Source organism: Eleutherodactylus coqui, chromosome 9, assembly GCF_035609145.1.
Source record: "Eleutherodactylus coqui strain aEleCoq1 chromosome 9, aEleCoq1.hap1, whole genome shotgun sequence".
Classification (NCBI taxonomy): domain Eukaryota; kingdom Metazoa; phylum Chordata; class Amphibia; order Anura; family Eleutherodactylidae; genus Eleutherodactylus; species Eleutherodactylus coqui.
In genome coordinates, this window is record NC_089845.1 from 100,883,165 (window position 1) to 100,900,582 (window position 17,418).

General features: G+C 48.2%; 1 protein-coding gene across 1 annotated transcript in view; it reads left to right on the top strand.

Moving 5' to 3' along the window:
• The window catches only part of PPP1R16A (protein phosphatase 1 regulatory subunit 16A), a 29,857-nt gene extending 12,686 nt beyond the window's left edge, over positions 1-17,171 (top strand). The window contains exons 4-10 of the mRNA XM_066578187.1: positions 27-130; positions 2,504-2,628; positions 3,591-3,716; positions 3,800-3,875; positions 4,718-4,847; positions 11,646-11,811; positions 13,860-17,171. Coding sequence (XP_066434284.1) covers positions 27-130; positions 2,504-2,628; positions 3,591-3,716; positions 3,800-3,875; positions 4,718-4,847; positions 11,646-11,811; positions 13,860-14,318 — 1,186 coding nt within the window. The 3' untranslated portion in view covers positions 14,319-17,171. The remainder of the gene's footprint in view (positions 1-26; positions 131-2,503; positions 2,629-3,590; positions 3,717-3,799; positions 3,876-4,717; positions 4,848-11,645; positions 11,812-13,859) is intronic.
• Positions 17,172-17,418: the final 247 nt, after the last annotated feature.

Consider the following 17,418-nt stretch of genomic DNA (forward strand, 5'->3'; position numbering starts at 1 on the left):
CAAGGGTAACTGCCCTCTCTCCATAGTAATGCCAACCTCCTGGCCGTGAACTCTGATGGGAACATGCCCTATGACCTCTGCGAGGACGATGTTACCCTGGACCACATAGAAACCGCCATGGCTGAGCAAGGTAAGTGTCCTTGTTGCGCCCGAACCCCTGCTCTTGCCTGCCTGTCTCTCCCTTGCTCAAAGGGGCCAGTGATTGTGAATGAACTTTCATTCATCTTATTATTGACTTTGTAAGGGTACTTTTACATGAGCCAATAGTCACCTGAGTAATCGCTCAAAAGAACTATCACGGGCAACTGTTGTCCCATGTAAAGGGAACGAGAATTGCTCACTTGTTGGAGTCATGTAGTTCTTGGCTCACCTGATAACCAAGCAACGATCAGCCAGTGAAAACAAGCAATCATTCATCTATGAACGACTGCCTGTTTACTCTAAATGAAGGCGAGCAGCCAGAAGAAATCTCCTGGCTTGTTCTTGCATTCAGTGAGCAATTACCACTCTGGTGTCAAAACACAGGAGAGATAATGATTGTTGGGATGGCTGTCAAGTGATCTAAAGGCCCATTTAGACCCAACGATTCTTGCTCAAAGCCGTCTTTTGAGCGAGAATCGTTGGGTCTAACTGCATGGACATCGTGCAGTTTTCGTTAACAAGTCGTTCATCGTTCTCTTTCAGCAAGCTGAATGAGAACGATGAGCCTTATCCGTGCCGCGCACTGAGTTCTCAGCGGGATTTCGCTGATACTATTGTTTCAGCTGGTATCCCACTCGGAGAACACAGCCGGAGAATGAAGAAGACTGTGCTACAGCTGTGTTCTGCATACCCCCCCCCTCGCAGCGCTCAGCGGTATACCTTCTGTGCGCTCCGTGAACACAGCAGGAGTATGCAGAAGATGGCGGTCCCGCTTGTCATCTGCATACGTGAGCCTTCATTTACACACTTATGCAAAGTGAACACTCAAAACTGTCACTCAAACTGACATTTGAGCGAATTTTGAGCGATCATCCTGCCATGTAAATGCACACAACGACTATTGCCTAAAAGATGTCTTTTGATCGAGAATTGTTGTCTAAATGGGCCTTTAAGCTGCTACCACTACGGTTTGGAGCACATACTCTAGATCTAAAAAAAACAGTAGAATATACACCAAAAACTTTGATTTCATGACACACTGTATGCAAATTGACCCGCCTCGAGTCAGAGGTGGGCTGCTGGAGCCCATCCTCTAATTATGCACACTTTCTCAACTATTTGCCACCTCCCTCTGCCGCCGCCATTGGCGCAAGATGCTTTGAAATCCTATGGGTGTCTGTTTCCACTAGGGCAGATGCCCACACAGCGCAAATGCAGGATTTCACCGCAGATTGCGGTGGCAGAGGAGGCGGCCAAGCAATGGAGGGATTGTGCATAATTAGAGGAGCGGTCCACCTCCGTGACTTAAAGGGGTTGTCCCGCGCCGAAACGGGTTTTTTTTTTTTTCAACCCCCCCCCCGTTCGGCGCGAGACAACCCCGATGCAGGGAGGTAAAGAAAGCTCACCGGAGCGCTTACCTTAATCCCCGCGCTCCGGTGACTTCTCTACTCACCGCTGAAGATGGCCTCTTCCTCCGTGGACCGCAGCTCTTCTGTGCGGTCCACTGCCGATTCCAGCCTCCTGATTGGCTGGAATCGGCACGTGACGGGGCGGAGCTACACGGAGCTACACGGAGCCCCATAGAAGACTGCAGAAGACCCGGACTGCGCAAGCGCGGCTAATTTGGCCATCGGAGGCCAAAAATTAGTCGGCTCCATGGAGACGAGGACGCTAGCAACGGAGCAGGTAAGTATAAAACTTTTTATAACTTCTGTATGGCTCATAATTAATGCACAATGTACATTACAAAGTGCATTAATATGGCCATACAGAAGTGTATAGACCCACTTGCTGCCTCGGGACATCTCCTTTAAGGTGTGTCAATTTGCATACAGGGAGCAATGAAATAAAAGTACTGTTTTGCTTTAATGCACATTCTATTGGTTTTAACACCCCACATGTCCAGAGTGTGTAAAATGTGCCCTAAACCTCTGGTGGTGGCTCAAGCTCGAAAAATCTAATGACAGAATCCCTTTAAGCCGCCAACAGTCATTCCGCGTAGAAGCACCCTAAGCGGGACAGTGATCCACAACAAAAGGAGCAAATGCATCTGACAACAGTGAGTGTACAGGGCACAAAGGATTGTACGAACCATCCGCCATAAGTCTATATTGGCCTGATGTTGAATGGCACTCCTCATCAGATCGAGCCATCATCCACCCTCATTCTGTTCATGTCCATTTCTTACACTTCTTGATTCTGTTTTTTTTTTTTGCGCGTGAATCTGTGTCTTTAGAACCTTGTTACATAATTTTGTGTTTGCCGTTCCATCTGCACAAATATCTTCATGTCTCGCTCCCTGAATCGTTGTCTGGGGTCATCTATTTGCTGCTCACCCTCCCGGGGTCTCTCCTCTCTGCAGGAATCACCCAGGAGAAGATAGAGGAGGCACGGGCAGCCACAGAGATGAGGATGGTGTCAGATATCAGGCAGCTGGTGGAGTCGGGGTCAGAGGTCAACTCTCAGGACCCGTCTGGTACCAGCCTGGTGAGTGACCCCTGTGCATGTTATATCTTTACTGTCTGTGTGCATATGTCATATCCCCCGTTACACAACCGTTCTGCCCGGTGGCTCCTCGCAGCTGCCGCCACGTCCTGTATTCTCCGCTCACACAGCTTCATGAATTATTCACTCCTCGTCCTTGGTGTCAGGTAACGCCTTGTATATGAGGAGATGTCTCTGCACAACTGATGTGCTTCACTATCTAATAATCGCCTCAAGACGGAGCCATAAACTCTCAAATTATAGGGAGTCATAATACTGACCAGCCCCTAATACACAGGACCTGGGTCACTCAACTATTACAGAGATGCTGGGGCACTGATGGTTTCCTAATACAGACGTCAAGGTGCTGACCTTCCCTAATGTGCACAGACGTTGAAACACTTAGTTCTCCAACTCCTAATGCACAGACGTCCAGACGCGACCTTTCTCCCTTCTTCCTCTCTTACAGACATTGGGACACTTATATCTCCCCGTCCTCCTAATGCACAGAAATCGGGGTACTGACCTTTCTCCTTGTTGTAATGCACCGGTGTTGTGGGGCTGACCTCTCCCTCTCCTATTTCTAATGGCGTAGATGTTGGGGTGCTGACCCTCTCCTGTTGCGCAGACTTTGTTGGGGCGCTGACCCTCTCCCCTTCCTCCTGTTGCACAGACTTTGTTGGGGCGCTGACCCTCTCCCCTTCCTCCTGTTGCGCAGACTTTGTTGGGGCGCTGACCCTCTCCCCTTCCTCCTGTTGCGCAGACTTTGTTGGGGCGCTGACCCTCTCCCCTTCCTCCTGTTGCGCAGACTTTGTTTGGGGGGGTGACCCTCTCCTCTTCCTCCTGTTGCGCAGACTTTGTTGGGGCGCTGACCCTCTTCCCCTTCCTCCTGTTGCGCAGACTTTAGTACAGCACCCCTCCTCCTCTTGGTTTCTCTGTATAAGGTGATATGTTGTGTTTTCTAGTTACACATCGCTGCAGCGAATGGTTATGTGGCGGCGGCGGAGCTTCTCCTGGATCACAAGGCCTCGTTGAACACCCGGGACAGTGATGGCTGGGAGCCACTGCATGCTGCCGCCTGTTGGGGTCAGGTGAGTAGCTGCCTCTGCTGCCCAGCAGAGGAGGAGTGTTGTGTTTGCAGCACAGTCTAATCACATGTTCTCTTCTTTTTCAGATCCATCTGGTTGAGCTACTCGTCGCTCATGGTGCTGACCTGAACGCCAAATCACAGCTGGATGAAACACCATTGGGTGCGGAGATGTAACGAGACACTGTACTAGGGAGGCTACTGATGGTAGAGGGTCATGTCTGCCATTGTTGTATAGTTGTGTGGGGACTATGAAAGTTGAGACTCCTTTGTTTCAGGATGCTATTTTAAAGGGAATGTCTAGAGAACCCATTTTCATAACTTTGTTAGGGTATTCTGGGTTAATAGAGGGGGATCAACTGTTTAGGATCCTGGAGAGCAGTTATAAAGAGCGTCTCTAAAGGACCTGACTCCGTCCTGTGTTAAGGCCCCTTTACACTGGACGATTATCATTCTGGTTGTTCAAAACCCCACGCTCCCATGTAAAAGCATGCAGAAACTAAACGACTGCACGAGAGTCTTTCAGTTTTAAGCATGCTTAAAAACCAAACGACACATTGTGCGGTGTAAACAGCAGCCGTTCAGTACTGACCGACCACTGCTTACAGTGATTGGAGAGGGGTGGGGGAGAGCAATCTCATCCAGCAACCCCGCCTACCTGCTGGCCGTGCTGTGAGCGATCCAGTGATCCTCGCTCCTGTGTAACAGCACGGGAGCTGGGGGTACACAGGGACGAGTGTCCGGCATCGTCTGCCCGACACTCCTCCCGGGTAAAAGGGCCGTTAGACATGCCAGTATTAATGTGAATGGATACGATGTAATACTTTATTTCTCCTGTGGAGTTGCTGCAGGGAAACTGAACACTTCCTGCCAGGTTTCCTCATAGATGACATCTGATCACTGAGGTTCTTGCAGTGAAACCCTTTGTGATCGACTTATTATAGAGGGGTCACAGGTCACAGGTGTGTCCTCCACCTTGTATATAATACTCTGTCCATCCTACAGACGTATGCGGTGATGAGGAGGTACGCGCCAAGATGCTGGAGCTCAAACACAAACACGAAGCCATCAGGAAGTCACAAGACAAGCACAAAAGCGCCCTCCAGAGGAGAACGTCCAGCGCTGGCAGCCGGGGGTAAGTCCATTAAGTATCACCTAGATTCTAAAGGAATGACTGCCGTGATGTAAAGATAGATATGTCTGGGGGCGTGGCCTAGCAGCTGAACTGACCGGTCGCATGTGAGGAGCGCTCCTCCACTTACCGGCAAAAAACTTTATCCTGAGGACATCCTGAGGGTCCCCTGACCCAGAGCGGCACCGGCGGAGGGAGGGAGGAGAGGATAGAGCCCCTGACGGCGCTCCCGGACGGCCACAGCTGAGGTACCGCCAGCGGGGAGAGCGGAGACCCATAGCCGCTGCGGCCATACTGCGGAGGACACCGGTAGGCGGCGGGGACTCCGAGCCCGACTTTGCTCCGAGAGGGGGGAGAGAGGAGGCGGACAAACCCCCGGAGGGACATCTGCGGTGCCGGCATAGCGGGCGCCGCCGGCGGGAGAAAAGTCCGCGAAACCGCGGCTGCGGCGGCCATCTTGAGAGGGGCAGCGGCGGAGGTGCAGGGCCCTGAACATCGGAGTACACTGCTCCCGGGCGCGGCGCGGGGTTGTACGGAGAGGAGAGGGAGGAGGTCGAGCTCCGGACGGTGCAATTGAGAGGTGGGCATAGGAAAAGCTGCTGGCGGGAAAAGACCACGAAAACGCGGCTGCGGCGGCCATCTTGTGTGTGGCACCAAAACAGAAAGGTCCTAAAACAGGGCCGAAAGCCACCCCCGGGCCCAATATAGAACCGCTGCAGTGGGAAGGGAGAGGACAGAGCCACCAGAGATACATAAAAGGCACAGGCAGCGCAGTGAACAAACGCCCCCAGACCCGCAGCGAAGTGACCATCAAGAGCACAAGCGCTGCTAGCAAGCAAAGCAGTGAGAAGACACATTTGAGGGGACATAGAGGGAGGCCTCCCCCTTCCCCCCCCCTCCACCTACAAGAGGACTAAACACCATATAATTCGGAGAACCAGGGGAAGGGGCAACAGCAGACCCCTATAGGAAATTCAACTTCTATAGCGGAAAACCATACAACCGCGACATGGGTCCCACTAGACAAAGCTCATCCGTAGACAAACTTAAAGTCTTCGCAAGAGGAGAAACCCGGAAGGAGCCCAGCCCTGAACCCGCTGCGCCCACTGCGGCGGGAGCTGCAGCAACAAAGCATAACAACCCAGATCCAACTGAGGGAACGGTGCAAACACTGCAACAATTGTCTGAACAGCTTCTGACCGCAATACAAACATCTACAGCCACGCTCACCAGCAAAATTGATGAAGTTAAAATGGATGTGAGTCTGCTGAGACAAGATCTCCAAAATCTAAGAGAACGTGTTGCCAGCACAGAGAACAGAATATCTACCCTAGATGATACTGTCGCCCCAATGACAGATGCAATACGAGAGCTTACGCAAAAAGCTGAATACTGGAGACAAAAAGCGGACGATCTGGAAAATCGGTCGCGAAGAAATAATTTGCGTATAGTGGGGCTACCAGAGCGGGCCGAGGGGCAAAGACCTGAAGAATTTATAGAACGCTGGCTTCGAGAACTCTTTCCCAATGCTGGACTATCGCAAGTCTTTGTTATTGAACGTGCGCATCGAGTGCCCATGAAGCCACCAATACCAGGAGCCCCACCCAGACCCCTACTAGCAAAGCTGCTTAACTCCCGTGATAGGGATATAATCCTACAAGCCGCCAGAAAGGGAGGGCCCCTGCGACATGACAACGCCACTGTGTCCATTTTTCCGGACTTCTCGGCTGATCTCCAAAAGCAGCGAGCAACATTCTTCGGAGTCAAAAAGCAACTAAGAGACCTGCAGCTCCCGTACTCGATGGTGTATCCGGCCCGACTGCGAGTGATCGACGGGGACCGTACCCGCTTCTTCTCCACACCAACTGAAGCAGGAAATTGGCTGAACACCAGACGACGACCAGAAGGGCCGTAATGTATACATAACCATTTATTTTCCCCTCTCTAGGTGCAGAGACCAATACACAAAGATGAACATTTCCCTTATAGTTCCTAACTGCACACTAGAGACTATCCTCTAAACACGCCACAAGAACACTCTTGCCAAATGGCACAGAACTGAGACTTTCTTTATTGGTGGCAGACAAAGTAATCTACGACTCCCAGGAGGGGATGACGAGCCTTCCTTTCCTACGGCCCCGGCGGGACTCACCCGTTTCCCCCCCCCCCCCTCCCCCTCCTCCACCGGTCCCCCTCGTCGCTGTCTTGCAGGGTGATTTAGAACCCCCTCCCCATATGCTTTCTATCCTCAAGGGGACCCACCCAGAAAGTGACAGCCAAACCAATGCCGGTCCACACAACTGATTTAACAACACAACAATACCACAAGTATAGTCTTGTAATAAGCTATACTATGTAGGTACCCCCTAAATACAGGTTGCCACGAATACGTATGTGACAGAGAAGATAATCTTAAAATCTGTTTAATTACAAGTTGATTGAGAGTTACAGTTGATAGTAGTTTATCAAAATGTTTTTAAGTTGTATGCATCAAGTGCTCTATGAGGATATTGAGAATGTGCTGAAGTACTGTTACATGATATATGATAAAAATGTAATTGAGTGTCGGGGGGGGTCGCCTGGCGGGCAGAATAACATGGGAAATTGTATCCGGATCAGATTAACATCTCTTAGCCCATGGCGGAGATAGTCTTTGTATCCTGGAACGTCAGGGGCATGGGGTCTGCCAGGAAACGGGCGGCGATGAACGCGTTGCTGCGCTCCTGGCGGCCACATGTCCTGTGCTTGCAGGAGACCCACCTTACACCTGAAACCACAAAGGTCTTGCTGAAGCCATGGGTACAATGGTCTGCGCATGTATACCACACATCATACTCCAGGGGGGTGTCTCTACTAATAAGAAGAACACTTAGATGGGAGGTGGAACAGATTAGGAGAGACACAGAGGGCAGATATATTTTTGTAAGAGCTAAAATCAACAATGACCCATATGTCCTACTATGTTGCTATAACCCGCCACCGGCGACAACAACCATCCTAGCAGACGGTATTCAATTTGCATCATTCTCTCCAGACGCAACAGTTGTCTGTATGGGAGATATGAACATGGTGATGGATCCCGCCTTGGATAGATTTGGGGGTGGTGCTCGGGGGGAGGGAGATGCGAACAAGACTCGCCTGGCCTCTATTATCTCGGTAACGGGTTGGCTAGACCTATGGCGAACATTTCATCCGCAGCAAAAAGAGTATACCTGCCATGCAGCCCACAACCACGCTCTCAGTCGAATAGACTATATATTCGGGTCCCCTTCACTATTCCCTAAAATAGACTCAATAGAGTTCCTACCTCGAGGTATCTCAGACCACTCGCCAATACGTATGGCCCTTAAAAACCCAGGCCCAATCACAATCAAGAGACCAAGGGTGCACCCATTCTGGCTTTCATTATTTGGACCTAATGACCGCATACCGGACCAGATCCAAATATACTATGAGGCACATGAGACGCATGGAGATACAAATCTAGTATGGGAGGCATTTAAATCATACCTTAGAGGCTGTTTAAGGTCCTCAATTTCATTTGTCAAAAGAGCCACGGCACGGGAGGGTGAACTTTTAGCAGAGCAATGCCAACAACTAGAAAGAGATTATATAGCTGACCCTATAGACACTAAAAGAGATAAATGGCTTCAGACAGGCAGAGACTATTTATTATACCTGAAAGAGAAAGCCCAGAGGAACCTTTTTTTTACCCGACAGTCCTTTTTTGAACAAGGCAATCAATCCAGTAAACTACTTGCTTATATGGCGAGACAGGAAACCGCCCCCCCAACCATACTGCGAGTTAAATCAACCGAGGAAGTAATGCTTACAGACCCGAAAGAAATCCTAGATAGATTTCAGCAATTCTACAATGACTTATACCAATCAAGGGTAAATTACACACCGGCAGAACTAGAGACCTACTTAAATGACATAATATTTCCAGAAATACAAGACGACTATAAGTCCTTACTTGACTCCCCCATTACAGTGGAAGAGATTGAAGAAGCAATAAATGAGATGGCTAAAAACAAAACCCCGGGAGTGGACGGGCTACCAGTGGAAATCTACCAACAGTATAAAAAAGAAATAATCCCACACTTGTTTACCCTATACAAATACATCCTTGATAAGTGTCACCTCCCAGAGTCGATGCTAGAGGCCAACATAGTCCTCATACTTAAACCAGACAAAAACCCAGAGGAGTGCGGCTCGTATAGGCCGATCTCTCTATTAAACACGGACTATAAAATCCTTACTAAAATACTAGCGACCCGACTAAACCAAATAATAGGGAAAATTATACACCCGGACCAAGCCGGCTTTATCCCGGGTAAATCGACATCGGACAATATCAGAAGAACACAGGTAATCACACAGGTGGGGTGGAGATGGAGATCAGACTGGGCCCTGGCCTCACTAGACGCGGCTAAAGCGTTCGACTCCGTCGAGTGGCAGTACCTGATAGAGGTGCTGCGTAAATTCGGGTTTGGAGAAACGTTTATAAAATGGGTTTCTATCCTGTATAAAGCCCCGACCGCTAGGGTAACGGTAAACGGCCTGGTCTCCACCTCCTTCCCACTACACAGGGGGACACGACAGGGATGCCCACTTTCCCCCCTTTTATTTGCAATTGCAATCGAACCCCTAGCCCTGAGAATTCGACAACACAACTCATACAAAGGCGTTCAGATCGGACCCAGAGAGGATAGAATAGGCTTGTATGCGGACGATATAATATTGTATATGTCAGATCCTAGAAATACCCTACCACTGGCCATATCTCTAATAGACAGGTTTGGAATTTTTTCAGGCCTATGCATTAACTGGCAAAAATCCGCTTTCATGCCCCTAAGATCAGAGGGATGGCAGACGGGGGATGTATTTTGTAACTTACAAATCACTCCCAGATTTAAGTATCTGGGTATACATATCACCAGAGAACACACCCAGAGCCTCGAGTTAAATATTGCTCCCCTACTGACAACTCTGCAGCAAAAGTTGAAAGGCTGGAGCACCCTACCACTATCTGTAGCAGGCAGAATAAACCTCATAAAAATGATAATACTCCCTAAATACTTATATTGCCTAGAGCATACAGAAACAACTATACCACAGAAATTCTTTAAAAAAACTAACTCATTAATAACGTCATTCATATGGGGAAACTCTAGAGCCAAACTACGACTGGATACCCTACAACGCCCTAAAGAAATTGCAGGTATGGCGTTGCCAGATTTTAAACTATATTATTTGGCGGGACAGGTCAGGTATCTCCGTCATTGGCTGTCGGGTGCGCCTCTCCCTAACTCCGAGCACCATCTCATGTACTTCCTTGAGGAGACTTCGTTGTGGATCCTCCTGGAAAAACCAAAATTGATAACCAAACAAATGCTGCCGGTCCACAGACTGGCAGTGAACGTGTGGCAGATATGCAAATCACTAACAAGACAAGAGAACACCCCCTTGGAGACTCCCCTGTGGGACAACAGGGCATTACCACACTTGATGAATTTGCCAGGTAAACAATTCTGGATAAACTCAGGCGTTACCACACTAGAGCATGTTTATAGGGACCAAACGCTGGTTTCCTTTGAACAAATGCAAGAGCTGTACCAGATCCCAAGGGCGGGATTTTTTAGATACTTGCAACTCCGACACGCACTGACCGCACAGTTTCCAGGACCTAGACAAATATTTTCTCAGTATCCATTAATAGGTGTACTGCGAACACAAGGACCCAAAGGCCTGATTTCAGTGCTGTATACCCATCTACTGCATGCTAAAATTCCCGACATACCAATGTCAGTAATGCAGAGATGGAGAGAACTTATTCCCACCCTCACTAGTGAGGAGTGGGAAACGGCCATGTCCATATACACCACAGTATCACCGGCGGCAAACAACAAACTAACACAACTATATATCTTACATCAGTGTTATCTAACACCGAGCAGACTTCATAAAATGAATCGGATAACCACCAACCGCTGCCACCGATGTGGAATGCCCAATGCAAACTTTAACCATTTAATATGGAATTGCGTAGATATTCAGACATACTGGAGAGAGATCATAGAGTTTCTAACACAAATACTGGGAATACCAGTACCACACGACCCTGCGGTGTGCCTGTTGGGGATCTTAGACGAAGAACAATGGCAGTATCATGACAGGATATTTCTTACAAAGGTTCTATTTTACGCCCGGAAGGCAATAGCCTTGCGCTGGATGGACAGGCGCCCCCCGACACTCACAAAGTGGCAGAGCATTGTCAACGCCGTTCTGCCATATGAAAAAATGGTATATAAAAATAGGAAATGCCCTGAAAAATTCGATAAAGTGTGGGAAAGATGGTGTGGGTCATCAAGTACGGTGTACACACAGAACCAGTTCCATAACTTGCTGAGAACAGTGACGCCTAGAAACACTTAGTAGAGCCAACAAAGGAACACACCCTCCGCCGACACCACAAAGAAACTATATTACCAGGGGAAAATGTAACAAAGGAATATGCCAATAGAATGTACTAAAACACTTGTTAGGAATGTAATGAGCTAATGATGTAACCAAAAGTTTTTTTTATTCAGTTGATGTACAAAATACAATGTTTTCAATAAAACGAGTTAAAAAAAAAAAAGATAGATATGTCTAGTGCTGGCACTAACTGAAAGGAATGCCAGGCGCAAGGCGATCAGTTTGGCCGGCAGCGCTGGGAGCTGAGAACAAATACCGAGCGCATGGGCTTCACGCTGCCCTCTATCTGTTGTCCGTGACATTACCATCTTGTATCTGCAGGAAAGTGGTCCGCAGGGTGAGCGTCACAGAACGTACTAACCTTTACCGGAGAGAGCACCAGAAGGAAGCCATGGTGTGGCAGCAACGAGGATCCCGGGAGAGCGAGGTGGAAGTACAGGATGATGAGGAAGAGAAGCCAGCAAATGCTGAAGTCCAGCAACAGGAGGTGAGGGCTGCAAAGTCTCCCCCTATAGGCTAGGTGTACTGCGTTCTGCACAGTTTAAAGGGCTGCCACAGTGTTCTGCAGTGCATGAGAAGTTGTATAACTTCCTTATAGACTTTGTTTCATCTCCTCATCATTTTCAAACCTGTCTTACTAATACAGATAATGAATTACTACAATTTATCAGTGTAGATAGGACAATTTGCTTATTCGCTGTGCCCTATGTTCATAACTTATTCCCATTATATCGCAGATTTCTGTTTCTGTAGCTTTGACATTAAGAATGGTGCTGCATGCTTCATTTTGTCAAGTCTGATGATACTACCAAGGGAGACTCCAAATATTCCCTCCAAGGGCAGCAACCTGGAGCCAGGACAGGAGGGAGATTTGTGCTCCTGCGTTTAGCTGGTAGAGGATTGTCTGCATAGATGCCTTGTAACAAACCCTCAGCTGACATAATGATAATTTGACTTTGCTGACCCTGCCCTTTAATGGTAATGAGGTGACTGCTGAGCCCACCCTCTCTGAAAATGAGAGGAGTCTGTTAACTCTGTCCTCTAATGATGATGAGGTGACTCTGCTAACCCCACACTCTATTGATAAGGAGACGACTCTGACCCACCCTCTAGAGATGAGATGACTGTTGACCCCTTTCTCATAATGATTCCTCCCTCTAAGGGCTTATTCACACGTCCGTATATCAGCTGGGTTTTCACTCCCCGCCAATATACAGTGTCCCTTTCTGCAGGGGGAGGAGGCAGGCCAGGCGCACCCAGCCCCCTCTCCGACCCCTCTCCGCCCTTTGCCACTATTTGCAATGGGAGGCGGCAAGACAGGGTGGAACTTAGCCCCGCCCCCATCCCGTCCCTCCCATTGTAAACAGTGTCGAGGGACGGAGAGGATACGGGAGCTCAGTGCACTGCTCCCGGCCTGGGTCATCTCCTCCCCCTGCAGAAAGGGACACCGTATATTGGCAGTGTGAATAAGCCCTAATGTTAATGAAATAACTGATTACAGCCTGTAATGATAACAAGATGGCTCTGCTGGCCCCACCCTCTTAACGAGATGGCGATAACACTGACCCCGCCCTTTTAATAAGGGTTCTATTAAACAAGCCAATTCTCTTTTGAACGAGAGAGTAAGGTCACCACCAGCTCGTTTGCTCTCGTACAGCCTGCTTAGACAGGCAGAGGCAACGTTGGCTTGTTTAAAGAAGATTTGCCATATAAGCTTATGTGAAAGACTGAACCAGCGCTGTTTATACTGAACGATAAGTGAACGAGTCAACTATGGTTTTTATGCCTGCGTAAAATAAACAATGAGCAAAAAGTGATTACTTCTCGTTCATCGTTGACTCGCGTTTAGACCGTTGTAGCTCGTTTGAACGATAATCGTTTTGTCTAAAGCACCCTAAGATGACTGCTCCTTACACCCTCTAGGGCTGAGATGATTCTCTTCAGAAGGAAAAATGTTCAGCGGGGATAAGGCGCATAAAACTTCAAGTGTTTAAAAGCAAACTAACCTATTAGTGACTACTGACACCTTTTGGATGTATTGTCCTTCGTCTTGGTCGTAGCTTAGGACAATACATCTGGAACACATCAGCAGCCACTACTATCGAGTTTGCGTTAGCTTACTTTTAAACTCTTAAATAAAACTTGAACTTTTATGCCCCTTATCCATGCTGGACATTTTTTTCCTTCTTGGATTGTTACACCATGTTTGGAGCGGAGTCCTGATGTGTTTCACTGAGGAACTGGTTTGGTGGCGTTGGCTAACCCCTGATGATTCTTCTGAACCTACCCGCTAATGATAGTACAATGACCCTTGAATTCACTCTGTAATGAGGAGATGACTCCTCCCTCTAAGGAATGATGAGATCATTTTGGCGACTCCGCCTTCTATAAATAATTAGCACAATCCCACTTCTGATGACTGATCTTAAAAAAATAAAAATAAAATAAATAGTGTTGCTGTTTGGTATTGGTGCCCCATGCAGTACAGATGACACTGCTATGTCTTTATTGACTATTTGCTTTCCCATCCTGCAGCCTGAACCAGACTCCCAGAAAGTTGAGGACGGTGCACGAGAAGATGACCAGAAGAATGGCACTCCAGGAGATTCCACAACCCCAGCTCCTCCATCACAACGCAATGGCAGCGTGCGATCTGCCCCTAAGCACACTTTCTCCAAGCGCCTGGACCGCAGTGTGTCTTACCAGCTGGCCACCCAGGCGGAGCTCTGCGGGGACCTGAGTCATGAACGCTCTCACCATACCCTGGCGGAACTAAAACGACAAAGGGCAGCAGCCAAGCTACAAAGACATGCTCCCCCACCACCCCTGCCTAATACGGCCCTCGCAGCCTCGGAACTAAACTCTACAGAAATACCGTCTCCTAATTCAGTTTATTACACTAATGCCAGCGGAGAGCCCCCATTACTGAAGCTTATTGCCCCCACAGAGGACACCACGCCAGCTGAGAAGAGACCATGCTGTGGGGTCATGTGACTTCCAAGACGCTAAAAGACAATCACTACAGAAAAGACACTTTTATAGGGTTCTATTGAGAGATACCCGGCCTTTGATCAGAGAGCCTATTTTTATATGGTGGTTTTGGGTACCCAGACTTGGTGCCCGCTGGGTCTTATCTTCATATTTCTGCCTTTTTAAGATTTATATTTTTATCTAGAATATTCTGTATAATTTAATGTCTTGCGAGGGTGGGGATGTGTTGTTTTCATCACTTCTTGGAAGGGTAAGCTCCACCCCTGAGGAGCTACACCGGCTGAGGATGAGGCTGGGTTAGCACTCTGCCGTCCTGTGTGACTATTGTGTGCTCTTGTGGTGTGACACTACATTGTTCTTCGGTGCTATGACACTAATAACCGCACACTACAGCACCAGCCTGGCACTGTGTGGCTGGAGGGGCTATAAGGGACCTTTCTCACGGGACAGAATTGTATGCAGGATGCAGCACAGATGCTGAGTGCATTTTGCAGAGCGTTTGGTGGAGTTTCTTGTGTTTTAATAGCAGTATTACATCTTCTATATGTTAGAAATCCGCAGCTGCAATTCCGCAAAACATTCTTCAGCAGAAAGCTTTTCCATCGTGTAATTTAATCTTGAGGTTTTGTAGTAAAGATGTGCAGAATTTACGTCCTATAGGGATAACATGACACAAAAATGTCTATGCGCCCTAATTCTGTCCCGTGTGAAAGGTTCCTAACTGGTAGCCACCAGCTCAACTCCAGCACATTACTCCAAGCTACCTTCTGTCATCAGGGTGTCTTCTTAGCTGCTAGGTGCTCATGGAGGAGGCAGCTAGTTCTATCTTCCCTTACACTGTGGACGGCGGCTACTAATGGTTAACGTTCCTACCATCTGCGCCATTACGCGTAGTCTCTGCCCCCTGCTCACATTGATTCTGTTTTGACAATTGTGAGTATGGAATATTTTTATATCTACCCCGTCACCAGCGATTCTTCCTTTCTACCCTCAACGTCCATTCATTCCGAGATTCGGTATATTCCAGAATGGGTCCTGGTGTCGCCGTTTCGTTAACTGTATATCCGGAGTTCACCTGTATTTTCATCAGCATCCACCAGCAATGTCTTAATGTCATCGTTCAGCTACAATTTAACCACACCAGCAAATGAGCCACCAGTTGCTTCCAGTTCGAAGAGATGTGTCTCTTGAGGTCAGCACAAGTATTTATGCCCCTTCTGCTGACCCTTGCACTTTTATTTCCATTGGAGTGTCCCTCTCCCAAATTCACTAGAGGGGGATGTACCCCATAAGAAGGTCGCAAGTTACTCACCCTATCTCCTAGGGTCGCACACTAATGTTATAGAGTCTCACTTAAAGGGAGAGGCTGGACTGGTCTGCTTCCGTGTCTCAGAGCTCAGCTCCTGGTCAAACGTCATAAACCTGGTGACAGAATCCCCTTTAGGCCTCCTTCACATGGGCGACACGGCATTGCCACGAGAAAAGCGCAGCGATATCGCATGGCTGGTTTGTGCGATATCGTTGCTGCTTCTTCTCGCGGCACTACCACGATTTTTGTAGCACCACATGCAAGAAGTGGGGAGGGGGGTTGAAATTGTTTTTTTTTTAAAAAAAAGCATACATTATTTAGAAGTGCTTTATAGAGCACCACTGCAGCTTCTCGACGGGTCCCTAACACTTGCTTTTTCAGCCTTCCTGGCTGAGGATTGACAATCCCTGCCTACTGGAAGCGCTGGCTGTGATTGGTTGATGCTTGGCTAATCAGAGCCAGTACTCGAATGACTGTGATTGGCTAAGTGTCAGCCAATCACAGCCAGCGCTTCCGTGAGGCGGGCATTTTCAAAACCCGGGCCAGAAGAGATGGAGAAATAGTGCCGGGGACCGGGGAGAAGATAGAGCCGGGCTGCCAGCGCTTATTAGGTGATGTATGTGCTTTTTTCTGCATCCAGGGCTATAGTAAGGGCTTTTACAGTAGGATTTCCTACTGTCAAAGTTGCACCGCACGCAAATCACATTTTCATGCGATGCAACAGCGAGGAAGGTTCCATAGGGAAACATTGGTTACAAAACGTCGCGAGTTGCTGGCATATTGTGTCGGGTTGTTGCATGCTGCAAAATATCGCATTTGTGAAATAACCAATAGGAAAGCAATGCTACAAAATCACATGACTTTGTCGCCCATGTCAAGGAGGCCTTAAAGGGATTATTCGGGTTTGGGAAAACATGGCTGCATTCTTCGAGAAACAGTGCCACTTTTCTACACTTGTGTCTGGTTTTACATTTCAATTCCACTAAAGTAAATGAAACTGAGGTGTAGTACCTCACACAACCTGTGGACAGGTCTGGCGCTGTTTGAACAAAAGCCACTGTGTCTTTTCAATCCTGGACAAATGGAGACATGCGTGAACTGACAGAATGGTTACTACTAGGGACTTTCTGCCTGATAACCCCCCTAGAACAGACTGGTTGTTAGCATGTATCCATAGTAACTAGACTGTCAGACAGCGGGATGCTGAGGCCCCTGGAGCTGGTGGGAAGCAATGAGTTGTAGCAATGATTTTTTTTGTTCCAGGGGACACTAGTTCTGTAGTTCATGTACTATCCAAGGGAATTCAATCTATTGCTCCCTGTTATCAGCCATTTAATGCTGCAATATGTAACAGGAAGAACAGACACATACATGATTGCTACATTGTCACAGATTTCCAGTGGCGAGAACCTTCTATATGTGACACATATCAGCCGCCGCTCTTACACTCCGGACTGTAGGGTTACCGACCCTTTGGGGCAGAGCCTCCTCGTCTCTTGTGATTAGTTGTGGCTTTTTGTTATTATATAAAACTCAATTTTTATCCACATCTTTCAATCTTGTGATTATTTTTTTCATCTACTTTCCCTCTGCCGGAAGTATTGTATGGAAAACATCACGTCACGTGACACAAAGGCCACCCCCTCCCTGGACATTGGATCACAGAGAACAGAAGGTGCTGAAAGAGGGGGACGGAGGAGAGGGACAGAGGGGTCTGGAGGAGAGGGACAGAGGGGTCTGGCAGCTGTTTATTTCCCTCTTCCCATTCAGAACATATACACACTTGGTTGAGTA